The sequence below is a fragment of the Physella acuta genome, unplaced genomic scaffold (genome assembly GCF_028476545.2).
Source record: "Physella acuta isolate Inbredline_101_S28 unplaced genomic scaffold, ASM2847654v3 ptg001176l, whole genome shotgun sequence".
In the NCBI taxonomy this organism is placed as follows: domain Eukaryota; kingdom Metazoa; phylum Mollusca; class Gastropoda; family Physidae; genus Physella; species Physella acuta.
Window position 1 is genome coordinate 110,890 of NW_026732693.1, and position 14,664 is coordinate 125,553.

General features: G+C 37.2%; 1 protein-coding gene across 6 annotated transcripts in view; it reads right to left on the reverse strand.

Annotated features, from left to right (window-relative positions):
• Positions 1–14,664, reverse strand: part of LOC131956792 (uncharacterized) — a 58,869-nt gene that overhangs the window by 41,294 nt on the left and 2,911 nt on the right. Inside the window, exon 1 of one of the 6 annotated variants that reach the window (XM_059321392.1) lies at positions 10,488–10,732. The exons of the other annotated variants lie outside the window; for them this stretch is intronic. Coding sequence (XP_059177375.1) covers positions 10,488–10,494 — 7 coding nt within the window. The 5' untranslated portion in view covers positions 10,495–10,732. Of the gene's footprint in view, positions 1–10,487; positions 10,733–14,664 lie in introns of those variants that run through there. 6 annotated transcript variants of the gene reach the window in all.

A 14,664-nucleotide genomic window follows, 5' to 3' on the forward strand; every position in this document is an offset into this window, starting at 1 on the left:
AACTCATTTGAATAAAAAAACGTATTTAAATATATAGAGTTATAGAACCTTAACCCCGCATACCTACGTACCAACGCATCAAGTCGCCCTGTCGCCCATTAAAAAACACGAACCTACCGAGACTTCGTTTCGTCTCAAAACCTGACTTAACGGTGGTTGAAAGAAAATTCCGACCCTTAAATATATTTTTGTTTTCGCTGACCCTCGCTATAAGCGCATAGTTACAACCATTAATCTTTCATACATAGCAAGGGACGGTTCGCAGGACATGTGGAAACAAAAATTTTTAATTTGATCAAAGAATGACCGGGCGTACGATATGTGAACATAGTTCATGTACAGCTGTAGTCTAATGAAAAAAGCCGAGAGCCGTGACTAATTACAGCACCAGCTGTCGCCACACTTAACGCGGAGAGGGACTTAATGGTTTCGATTAATTACCTGTTGTGATCGCTTCAGTGAGTCCGCTATTAAGCAACCACGGGGAGCGCCGGGGAGGCTCACGGGCGGATCGATAAGTACAAGCTGTCGCTAATAAGTAACAGCTGTGGTTAAATGGATGTTATACACAATGACACTTTCTAGTACACGCTAGTGTTAGTCTTTTATTTCAAACGGCGTACAACAAAGAAATTAAAAGCAAACTAATTAAAATGAATTTCAAACAAATAAATTATACAAAGTAATTAAATTAAACAACAAGTAAACAACAATTAAAAATAAAATTTAAAAATAATAATTTAAAAAAAAAATTTTAAAAATTTAAAAAAAAAATTAAAATCAAATTACGTAACTCGTTAATAATAATTAAACTAATTATAAAATTAAATTAAAAATTTAAAACTTTAAAAATTAAAATCAAATTACGTAACTCGTTAATAAAAATTACACATAGGTGGACCATCATACTGATGGTCAGTGGGTTCGATCAATATTAACTTGGCCCTTGTACGGTGGTTGACAAGAACAAAGGATCGCATGTGGATCGATACGTGTCGGGTGCCCTTAGCGAGTACCAGGTGTTGTTAATCGTTATCTTTAATGAATGTTCTATGTTTGTAACGTTCGTTGTAGGGGAGAATTTAACCTGTTTTTTGTACACGGTCGATGTAGGGGAGAATTTAAAACATACATACAACCAAATAAACAAACCAACAAATTAAACAACAAAGAAAAGAAATATATCAAATAAATAAATTAAACAAAGTAATTAAAATCAAATTAATTAAAATGAATTTCAAACAAATAAGCAAATTACGTAACTCGTTAATAAAAATTACACAATATAAACAAAGTAATTAAATTAAACAACAAGTAAACAAACTAATTAAACAATCAAAGTAATTAAATTACATAACTAGTCAATAAAAATTCAAACGAATTATAAAATAAAATTAAAATTACGTAACTAGATACAAAATAAATAAAAATCAAATTAATTAAACTTATTAAAAATAAAATTAAATTAAAAATAAACAAAATAAAAATAATTAAAAAGTAAACAAATAATCAAATTACGTAACTCGTTAATAAAAATTACACAATATAAACAAAGTAATTAAACAATTTAAATCAAACAAATTAAACACTTAAAAAAGTAAACAAATAATCAAATTACGTAACTCGTTAATAAAAAATTAATTAAAATTTTAAAAATTCATTAAAACTAATAAAAAAACACATTAAAATTACGTAACTAGGGCAAAAATTAATTAAAACTTTAAAAACTCATTAAATCTCATTAAAAAACGCATTAAAATTACGTAACTAGGTCAAAAATTAATTAAAATTTAAAAATTAAATTCAAACTCATTAAAAACTCATTAAAATTACGTAACTAGGTCAATGATTACGTCACAAGGTCACCAAAAGGTGACCTACTGACCTACTCCGCATCCGCATCCCCCACCCTAGGGTGGGTGAGTATTTTACTATATCTCATTGTACATCCTGCTCACCCACCCTCACCCACCTTCACCCAGGTGGGTGAGTATTTTACTATATCTCATTGTACATCCTGCTCACCCACCCTCACCCAGGTGGGTGAGTATTTTACTATATGTCGGTGTACCTCCGCATCACCCAGGGAGTATTTTACTATATGTCGTTGTACATCCGCATCACCCACTCCACCCAGGTGGGTGAGTATTTTGCTATATGTCATTGTACATCCGCATCCGAGTATTTTCCTATATAGCCTTTGTTCCGCATCCGCATCCGCATCCCCCTCACCCATACGACCCAAAAGGGACCTAATATACTACTTACTAACGATGTTTATCTACATTACGTTATTAATGCGGCTGGATGTGGCATTATTTTGTATATCATTAATAGGTGTTTAAGTTAAGGTGTCACCCCCTCCCCCTACTTTTGTCGGGATTTGTCAACTTGGCTCTCAGAAGACTATTTAACTCTAATTAATCATTCATTTAACTGGAATTATCATTGTTTTTCTCTATATATGTTGCTATTTTTTGCCTTGGTGTCAACCCCCTAAATGGCGTCACCCGGTGCGGCCCGAACCCCCCCCCCCCCCGCGACGCCTCATAAAACATACAACCTAATCAGCTAAACTAAAAAAAAAAAACACTACAAGAACTCCACCAACAACAGACCAGACTAAAACTGCACCAAATGAATCAAGTTTTCGCTTAAAAAAAACCCTCTGTTCTAAAATAATTAAACCAAAACACAGTGCATGATCGATAACTTATTATCGATCACAACCCAGCAGGTAGGTCGTTTCGCTCAGGAGCTCTCGGACTTTCACGAAATAAAAGCCACAAGCCATGTTCTACCTGGCCGTTAAATCTCCAACCCCTGCCCTACTTAAAATAAACACTGAGTTATTTTTAGCCACAGACCACGAGTGACAAACCAGTTTTTTAAACACCAAATTTAAATGAAGCTGATTTCTATCTGCAGTTTTTACATCTGTGATCAGTTCATTTCAGCAGCATTTCTCTACGCTGTGTAGGCTAGTTTATGTAGCGGTATGCTGTGTGTGTGTGGTGGTGGTGGGGGGGGGGGGGGTGATGTAGCTGTTGTTACAGCTGTTGGTTTAAAAATAGAATTTTTTAACAAATTAAAATAAAAAATAAAATACGATATCTATTTTGTGAATAAAATTACATAGGTAGGTCTACTTCATTCAGATAAGAATAATTCTTTTAACGTAATCCCTATTCTATATACATTATTATTTTTAAAAACCTGAGTAAAAAAAACATTAACTTTGCAACAGTTCATCACATAAAACACTATTCTTCCGTCACAAACCATTTGTAAAACAAACATAACCATGGTAATTGATATCGTCGCGCCTACCTATTCTCTAATTGGTACAAGTAATTAAATTTAATTAATTGTCCGACACAAACTTTGGTGCTAATGGCATTCCATTTTTGATTCAGCGTGGCGGTTAATTACTGTGTCGACAGCAAGACGATCGAGGTAGATTAATTAGGGCCACTCTTTAACCCGGTGGCTCACAAACATAATCACTGCCCCCCCCCCTTCATTTTGGTGCCTCCCCAACCTCACAAAAGTTATGCCTCCCCAACCTTCCAAATTTAGATGCCTCCCCAACCTCCCAAATTTTGATGTCTCCCAACCTCCCACATTTTGGTGCCTTCCCAACCTCCCACATTTTGGAGACTCCCCAACCTACCACATTTTGGAGACTCCCAAACCTCACCCATTTTGGTGCCTCCCCAACCTCCCAAATTTAGATCCTTCCCCAACCTCCCAAATTTTGATGCCTCCCAACCTCCCACATTTTGGTGCCTTCCCAACCTCCCAAATTTAGATGCCTCCCCAACCTCCCACATTTTGGAGACTCCCCAACCTCCCAAATTTTCGTGCCTCCCCAACCTCACAAATTTTGGTGCCTTCCCAACCTCACAAAAGTTATGCCTCCCCAACCTCCCAAATTTTGGTGCCTCCCCAACCTCCCAAATTTTCGTGCCTCCCCAACCTCACAAATTTTGGTGCCTTCCCAACCTCACAAATTTTGGTGCCTCCCCAACCTCCCAAATTTTCGTGCCTCCCCAACCTCACAAATTTTGGTGCCTTCCCAACCTCACAAATTTTCGTGCCTCCCTATTTCCATCAAATTCATCACACACACACAGACACAGACGTATACATGTGCATATTCTCATACAAATATTCTATTTGGTATGTGCGGGAGATTCGAAGTGTTTATCATTGTGTTTTTCTACTGACACTGATAGACGATAGTCGGTGACGTAACTGATCAGACAAGTACCCGTGGATAATATAAGACTGGGGGCAGGGTTGGGGGGGGGGGGACAGAAGAGAACGGAACAAAATCAGAACACGATTTAAAATACCACACAAAACAAATATTTATAAAAAAAAAAACATCTACAAAACACAACAATACTCAACACACTCGCGCGTGATTTTCTAATCTTGCAAAAATATTTTTTTTACCTGAGTACCGTTTCAGTTAAGTGGACGAAATTTTAAACACAGGTATAAGATCTTATTCTCTTCTCTAAAATTTCCAATTTCTAGAAAAAAATCACATCTAACAGAATGATTTCTTCAAAACTTTGAAGTAGGTCTAGACTCAATGATAATGCACTGCGACTTACAATTTGTCTGAACTAGATGTTTAATTAACTTTTAAAAAATGGATGTTTTAACTAAGTTTCCCAGATGTATTTTAGTATGTTTGCCCAGTGTGTCCTCTATCTAAATCTATTAAAAAAGGCAATAAAATGAAGTCAGTTGGGCATGCTAAATAAACCACGGTCAAAGGTAGAAGAAGAATCGTACTGAAACAAACTCACTATAGACTTGAAATCGTGTACCTTTTTCTTCGTTAAAATCATTTATTTTTAAACGTATAGAGTCTCCTGATACTAAAAATGTTCTGGGGCGTCTCGTGGCCAAGGGGACTGTCTACCTTGGTTACCGGTACATAGTTGTTACACCACATTAAAACATTAATAATGATTGAATTAATTAGTTATGTATGGTTGATTAAATGGAACTTTCACATCTCCACAAATTAGGTATATATACAAGTCATGGTTTTTTAATTAGAAGTAAATGACCATTAAAAAATCAAACAAATTTATCAGAAACTATACGTATCAAAAAGTTTTAATGCGCTTATCAGCATCAAATAAAAACAATAATCACTCTTTTAATTTGCTACTGCTAATTAAGTATTTTGTTTACACTTTGTGTGAACATAGAGCTCTGTTGTCTCCCCTGACCGTTGTCAATTTTTTTTTTTAATAAACGGGAAGTAGCTAACAAGTGAATAAAATATTTTAGGATAGCTATTTTTTAAACAGTCCAAATAGGCTAAACTTATTATAGAATATACTAGCCGTCCCGGCCAGGCCCTGCTCTGGCTTCTGTGAAAAACCTTTCCGTTAAAGACCATTACCTGTGTGTTTAGTAATCATCATAAACCCGGCATTGCCCACCCAAACCACAACCAACCAAAACAACAAAACGCAAACATAACGCTAACACAATTAGAAATACAAACGAAAACAAAAACCTAACAACAAACCCAACCACAACCACAAACACCAATACAAACACAAAGAAAAAACAAACGAAAACAAAAACCTAACAACAAACCCAACCACAAACACCAATACCAAAAAAAAAACAACGAAAAAGCAAACGAAAACAAACCAAATCCAAACGCAAAACCAACCAAAAACACAAATACAAACCCAAACAAAAAAAAACACAAACAAAAACGAAAAAAGAAAGAACAAAAACGAACCAAATCAAAACGCAACCACTAACGCAAACCCACCTAAACACAAAGAAAACACTAACGCGAACATAAACGCCCGGGGCAGAATCGCCTGTTTTAGCTTAATAAACGACTATAGTACCCCAACTTATTCATAGTTTTTGCACTCACTTAAACGAACGCGCCTGTTTCAATTTAATGAACAATTATAATACTCCAAGCTTATACGTAAAATACCTAAAACATTTGCACTTGATCAATCCCCGCTAATTATTTAATTATTTTTTTCCCAACACCAAAACAAAGTAATTAAAAAGTAAATGCTTTTCAACTAATGCAGGGGTCTCCAAACTACGGCCCGCGGGCCAGATGCGGCCCGCGAGGTCCTCTCATCCGGCCCGCGGAGATCTTTTTGTCCAAGGAAAAAACGTTTGTTGGTTATAGCTGAGGAACCTTGCCCAGAAAAATCAAAGACATGCCTGGAAGTAACTGGCCCCCGAACTGAAATTTAATACTTAATGCGGCCCTGGGACTGAAAAGTTTGGAGACCCCTGAACTAATGCAATGATTTCATAAAGGGAAGTAATTGTGTTTTGCCTAATTTATCAAAGGGAAGTAAGCGCTATAGGACTAAATAAAAACATAATTAGAATTTTTGTAAAAGATGATATTTTTTTAAAACTTGTGTTTAATGAACATGCCGACAATTATTACTATAATTTGAAAAATGAAAATGATTTCCCAACACTTTTAATAGTAATTTTTTAACTCATAAATTTAGACAAACGCGCACGATAATTGATCTAACACTTAAATCCGTAGAAATGCCAACGACAAACATATGCGTTACAGAATTGAGCTTTATATATTAGATATATATATATATATATATATCTAATATATAAAGCTCAGTTCTGTAACGTGTGGCAAAAAAAAAGTTTGTCGTTGACAGTTCTACGGATTTAAGTGTTAGATTTTTTATCGTGCTCAAAGTCTAAATTTACGAGTCAAAAAATTACCATTGAAAGTCTTTAAAAACAATTTTCATTCTATTTACTTAGAAGAATAATTTTCAATTATGAACGCGACATAAAATTTTTAAAAAGTGTATCGACGTTTATAAAATTTCTAAAATTGTGTCGGAAATGTATTGACTGCAAAGTTACTTCCCTTTAATGAAAAATAAATCCTTAAGAAGAGAGAATTAAGTTATTAACATTTTATTACTTTGTTTTTGGTGTTAAGAAAAAAAAAATAATTACACAATTAGCGGGGATTGATTAAGTGCAATGTCGTTAGGTATTTTTAACACTGCCTTTTATTTATTCTATACACTGAACATACTGTTCAATAATTATTATTTTTTTTTAAAAATCAATAACATTTAATAAGCCAGGTCCTACAAATCATATACGTTTATTTCTTTCCATTTACGGATAAGCTTGGAGTATTATCATTTTTGTTCACTAAATTGAAACAGGCGCGTCCGCCGGCGCCCCTGCACGGTTTGATTTGGCACCCTGGGCTATCATGTGAGCGCTATGCTGCATAATTTTGTTTTAAACAGTGCGATAGACTATGGATAAGAAAGGTTACTATAGTCTTTAAGTGAATCAAATCCGGGCGTCCTCCGGCACCCCGACAGAGTGCTATTTGGCGCCCCGGGCCTTCCGGTGTACGCTATGGTATCTACGTTCGCGTGAGTTCAAAAGACTATAAATAAGTTATGCACTATAGGCGTTTACTAAGTTCAATCAGGCGGTGACGTCATGGTGCGTCCTCTGGCGCCCAGACAGGGTGCTTTTTGGGGTCCCGGGCCTCCCGTGTTCGGTTTCGCGCCTACGTTCATTAAAGTGAGTGCAAAAGACTATGAATAAGTTGGGGTACTATAGTCGTTTATTAAGTTGAAGTAGGCGATTCAGCCCCGTGAGCACTTTGCGTTTATATTCGCGTTAGTGTTTTCTTTGTGTTTAGGTTGGGTTTGCGTTAGTGGTTGCGTTTTGATTTGGTTCGTTTTTGTTCTTTCTTTTTTCGTTTTCGTTTGTGTTTTATTTTCATTGGGTTTGTGTTTGTATTTGTGTTTGAGGTTGGTTTTGCGTTTGGATTTGGTTTGTTTTCGTTTGTTTTTTTCTTTTGTGTTTTTTTCTTTGGGTTTGTGGTTGGTTTTGCGTTTGTATTTGGTTTGTTTTCGTTTGCTTTTTCGTTTGTTTTTTTCTTTGGGTTTGTGTTTGTGGTTGGTTTTGTGTTTGGATTTGGTTTGTTTTCGTTTGCTTTTTTCTTTGTGTTCGTATTGGTGTTTGTGGTTGTGGTTGGTTTGTTGTAAGTTTTTGTTTTCGTTTGTATTTGTAATTGTGTTAGCGTTATGTTTGCGTTTTGTTGTTTTGGTTTTGGTTGGTTGTGGTTTGGGTGGGCAATGCCGGGTTTATGATGATTACTAAACACACAGGTGATGGTCTTTAACAGAAGGGTTTTTCACAGAAGCCAGAGCAGGGCCTGGCCGGGACGGCTAGTATATATATATATATATATATATATATATATATATATATATATATATATATATATATATATATATATATATATATATATATATATATATATATATATATATATATATATATATATATATATATATATATATATATATATAGCGTACGACGTCGGAGGAATAACAACGTCGAGGGGAATAACTCAATAACATCAAGGGGAGTAATTCAACACAAAGTGGGACACAAAATAGTGAGAGGTCGAACAGTACTAAGACAGCAACTGAAGTCACAGGAACGAGACTTTACCACGATGAGACTTTCAGTAGTTGCTAAACTCTAAGTCTACGTAGTGGCGATGGGGAGTAGCACTTGCCACAGATGTGGAGAGGGAGAAGATACAAACACTTGCTATATGCGGCAGATACAGTGTCCAGCACGTACATGACAGATAGTGGACAGAGAATGGAATCTTAGAATACATTTGGTTAGATACAGTGTTCAACACGTATATGACAGATAGTTGACTTAGAGGATAGAAACTTAGAACACATTGTGTTTTAAAACTAAGTGTATAATATGATGTGTGAAGTTACTAATTAAAATTTAATCAGACTGTTTTAATGATATTTATCTAGCAGTTCCATTGTATTTAAATTAATATTTAATATCTTAAAAGTTATAAAAATGTTTAAATAAAAATCACTTAAAATTAAAACTTTTAAAGTTATTCTGCAACAAAATTATACTTCAAAAAATCACAAATCCACCAAGAACAGCCTAGCAATTATATATAGGCAATACGAGTAAAATAAACAAATGCTAAATTACACTAACCTTTACTTTAACGACTTAAAATCCAGTGCTGTAACGTGCTGATACAGTCAACTACCTGACTAAAAACTTTCAAACCCGCACGGAACATTTACCTTGCATCTCCGTCGATACGGTAACTTTATTATCTTACCCCCCCCCCCCCCCAACACACAGCAACCCCCAGCACACCACCGTGCCCTAAATATTTGTATACGACCCGACGCCCGACATCAGAGAACAGGGCGGCACGGATTTTGAATGTTGATATACTGCAGAGTTACCGTTCATGAATGTTAATGTCCATAAAACAATGAAACGTCTGGGGTAAAGTGGAAGGTAGGCAGAACCGGAGACTGCTGGGCCAGAAAACCGGAAATGGGTGTTACAAACGTGATCAATACGTGAATGGTTTGACTAGCTAGATCGACATTCTTTAGTCGTGAGATACATTCCAGTGATTGTCACCCAAATTCCAACCCACGCGAACTACGCACTTGTTTGGCTGTCTCGCACCGGTGTAGTACGCCTCGAGGCGAGAGCCCCAGCGCGCACGCATTGTTGTCAACACTACGTGACGTCATTTATGGGTCAAGCAAAGGCTTGAACTCTCGAAACCCTGGCTGGGCTATTCATGGCGATTTCACTCAGCCGGAGAAGACAAAAGGTCTGAAGGACAAGCACACTTTATTGTTAGTGCCTATGTACAAATTTCACGGAACGGCTTGACGTTATTTAACAGATATAGGGCAAAAAAAGGGGGGAGGGGGAATGTGCCTTCAACCCTCGTAGCTTTCGTTTCAACGTACACAAAGTTACTACATTGGGACTCCACTCAAAAAGTATCAAACACAAATAATGAAAATAATTTCTCACAATGAACGGGGAAACAATTGAGAACCATAACACTAAAGGCAAATTAAAGGGCTATAACCTGGCATTAAGACTGATAATGGTTCAAAATAATGTGCACATTTAAAAAAAAGTTAGATGAACATTGTTCGTCAGTAGCAAAAGTAGCATCTGTCAATATTATTTTTAAAATAAAGAAAAATGACGCGCTTCAGAAACGACACGCGCAATAGAAAAGTGACACACGCAGCAGAAAAGCGACACACGCAATAGAAAAGTGACACATGCATTAGATAAAGTGACACGAGAGATGTGCTATATTATTAAACACACTTTAAGCGTCCCATTTTCATCAAGTGTCACCACAGATCTAAGGAACGAACACGCTATTCTGCAATACGTACAAATCTAAGAAACTTCTTAATCCTATGAGATGGAGTACCATCAACGGTGAGTTGAGCTAGGCGAATACATAGGTGAGACCGATCTATTGATATATGACAAAGTCGTCATTTTAAAATGGTAACAAATACACACAACTTGTATGTATACAGTGAGTAGCTACTGATATTACTACTTACTCCTCATATCTGCACTTAGCGATTCTTGGGGAAATGTCCAAACAATTTAAATACGCGACTGTGCTGTGAACAGTGTATCCGTATGTGATAAGGAGAGCATATAAACTACAGGAATTTATCCCTCTGCTACTTCAAAATAGTGAGAACTGTACAGGATTTTTTCCGTCTAAACCGATGTTTCATTAAAATAGTGAGAACTGTACAGGAATTTATCCGTCTGCTACTGCAAAAAATGAGAACTGTACAGGAATTTATCCGTCTGCTACTACAAAATAGTTAGAACTGTACAGGAATTTAACCGTCTGCTACTGCATAAAGCGAGAACTGTAGAGGAATTTATCCGTCTGCTACTACAAAATAGTTAGAACTGTACAGGAATTTAACCGTCTGCTACTGCATAAAGCGAGAACTGTAGAGGAATTTATCCGTCTGCTACTGTTAAAAGCGAAAACTGTACAGAAAATTTTTCCGTCTGCTCCAGCCAAGAAAAAAACAGTTGACATCAATGACAAATGAAGTATTGTAACAACTTCCGCTCTATCCGCCGCTGTTGAAGCAGACGGCAGAGTGCACTATGCTAACAGTGAAGGTGGGACAAGTGTGAGGTGCTTTAAAAAAAAAATGTCACAAGGGGAGGCCACTCTCTGGGAAATATATTTACGGGAGGTAAGCAGAGTGGAAGTAAGGGGAGAGAGTTATCGCCAGGGCTGTTTTCATTATACTTCACCAGGTGTCCCAGATAGCATTTTAGTTGGGGTAAAATAGTAGAGGGGGTGGGGGGGGGGGGGTGAGCCAGAAGGAACACTGTTTATAAAGCGAGCAAGACATTTCAAATATGATATTGTTTTAAAAGATTTTTAGAGGGTTGAAAATTAAAGGAGGGGGCGTGGGGAGGACTTTTGTAACGATGTGTGACGTTAAGGAGTTGGGGGGGGGGGGGGGGGGGCGATGTGCAGATGTAACATCAATTTATGGACGTCACTTTACTTTCGAAGATCCATCTCAGAGCTTTCCTTGAATGTCCAGTGCCACAAACTGAAGACGGAACATTTGCATTAGGGCAGGGAGATAAATCATCCTAAGTATGACATGGTTGTCACTGGGCACATTTTAGGAAGTGCAGCGCAAAAAAAATGCAAATGGAGGCAGTCCATACAGTTTTGTACTGGGGTCTATGGCAGTCCATACAGTTTTACTTGGGTCTATACAGTTTTGTACGAGGGTCTATACAGTTTTGTACTGGGGTCTATGGCAGTCCATACAGTTTTACTTGGGTCTATACAGTTTTGTACGAGGGTCTATACAGTTTTGTACTGGGGTCTATACAGTTTTGTACGAGGGTCTATACAGTTTTGTACTGGGGTCTATACAGTTTTGTACTGGGGTCTATACAGTTTTGTACGAGGGTCTATACAGTTTTGTACTGGGGTCTATACAGTTTTGTACTGGGATATATACAGCTTTGTACTTGGCTCTATAGGTTCCTATATACTTTTGTACTGGGATCTATAGGTTCCTGTATACTTTTGTACTGGGGTCTATAGGTTCCTGTATAGTTTTGTACTTGGCTCTATAGGTTCCTATATACTTTTGTACTGGGATCTATAGGTTCCTGTATACTTTTGTACTGGGGTCTATAGGTTCCTGTATACTTTTGTACTGGGGTCTATAGGTTCCTGTATACTTTTGTACTGGGGTCTATAGGTTCCTGTATACTTTTGTACTGGGGTCTATAGGTTCCTGTATACTTTTGTACTGGGGTCTATACGTACCTGTATACTTTTGTACTGGGGTCTATACCTACCTGTATAGTTTTGTACTTGGCTCTATAGGTTCCTGTATACTTTTGTACTGGGGTCTATAGGTTCCTGTATACTTTTGTACTTGGCTCTATAGGTTCCTGTATACTTTTGTACTGGGGTCTATAGGTACCTTTATACTTTTGTACCGGGGTCTATAGGTACCTGTATAGTTCTGTACTGGGGTCTATAAGTACATGTATAGTTTTGTACTGGGGTCTATAGGAGCCTGTATAGTTTTGTACTGGGGTCTATAGGAGCCTGTATAGTTTTGTACTGGGGTCTATAGGAGCCTGTATAGTTTTGTACTGGGGTCTATAGGAGCCTGTATAGTTTTGTACTGGGGTCTATAGGAGCCTGTATAGTTTTGTACTGGGGTCTATAGGTACCTTTATACTTTTGTACTGGGGTCTATAGGTTCCTGTATACTTTTGTACTGGGGTCTATAGGTTCCTGTATACTTTTGTACTGGGGTCTATAGGTTCCTGTATACTTTTGTACTGGGGTCTATACGTACCTGTATACTTTTGTACTGGGGTCTATACGTACCTGTATAGTTTTGTACTTGGCTCTATAGGTTCCTGTATACTTTTGTACTGGGGTCTATAGGTTCCTGTATACTTTTGTACTTGGCTCTATAGGTTCCTGTATACTTTTGTACTGGGGTCTATAGGTACATTTATACTTTTGTACCGGGGTCTATAGGTACCTGTATAGTTCTGTACTGGGGTCTATAAGTACATGTATAGTTTTGTACTGGGGTCTATAGGAGCCTGTATACTTTTGTACTGGGGTCTATAGGTACCTTTATACTTTTGTACCGGGGTCTATAGGTACCTGTATAGTTCTGTACTGGGGTCTATAAGTACATGTATACTTTTGTACTGGGGTCTATAGGAGCCTGTATAGTTTTGTACTGGGGTCTATAGGAGCCTGTATAGTTTTGTACTGGGGTCTATAGGAGCCTGTATAGTTTTGTACTGGGGTCTATAGGAGCCTGTATAGTTTTGTACTGGGGTCTATAGGTACCTTTATACTTTTGTACTGGGGTCTATAGGTTCCTGTATACTTTTGTACTGGGGTCTATAGGTTCCTGTATACTTTTGTACTGGGGTCTATAGGTTCCTGTATACTTTTGTACTGGGGTCTATACGTACCTGTATACTTTTGTACTGGGGTCTATACGTACCTGTATAGTTTTGTACTTGGCTCTATAGGTTCCTGTATACTTTTGTACTGGGGTCTATAGGTTCCTGTATACTTTTGTACTTGGCTCTATAGGTTCCTGTATACTTTTGTACTGGGGTCTATAGGTACATTTATACTTTTGTACCGGGGTCTATAGGTACCTGTATAGTTCTGTACTGGGGTCTATAAGTACATGTATAGTTTTGTACTGGGGTCTATAGGAGCCTGTATACTTTTGTACTGGGGTCTATAGGTACCTTTATACTTTTGTACCGGGGTCTATAGGTACCTGTATAGTTCTGTACTGGGGTCTATAAGTACATGTATACTTTTGTACTGGGGTCTATAGGAGCCTGTATAGTTTTGTACTGGGGTCTATAGGAGCCTGTATAGTTTTGTACTGGGGTCTATAGGTACCTTTATACTTTTGTACTGGGGTCTATAGGTACCTGTATAGTTCTGTACTGGGGTCTATAAGTACATGTATAGTTTTGTACTGGGGTCTATAGGAGCCTGTATAGTTTTGTACTGGGGTCTATAGGTACCTTTATACTTTTGTACTGGGGTCTATAGGTACCTGTATAGTTCTGTACTGGGGTCTATAAGTACATGTATAGTTTTGTACTGGGGTCTATAGGAGCCTGTATAGTTTTGTACTGGGGTCTATAGGAGCCTGTATAGTTTTGTACTGGGATCTATAGGAGCCTGTATAGTTCTGTACTGGGGTCTATAAGTACATGTATAGTTTTGTACTGGGATCTATAGGAGCCTGTATAGTTTTGTACTGGGGTCTTTATGAGCTAATAAATACAAGTTTTTCATGTGTTACACATCTCTTGGTACAATAATGTGCACAAATCAAACTTTTATAAACATTGTAAGTTTAAGAATAAACAAATCAAGCTGGTGTAATGTAGAATATAGAACAAACTCCTGATAGATATAGCTAGATAAGAATAAATGAAGCTGAACAATATAGAACAAATCAGCCATTATAAACAATGTAGATATATAAACAAAACTATGCCTAATAAAGGTCATAGGTGCAAATAATGTACATTTCTAACTGTATGGGTCTGGTATGTCTCTACAGATTCTTATGAAGAATTTTTTTTAAAAGAGTTTAGGCCTGACCTTAGTGCACTACACAACTTAAATAGTCAGGGATGGACTGGCTGTATCAAGAAGCC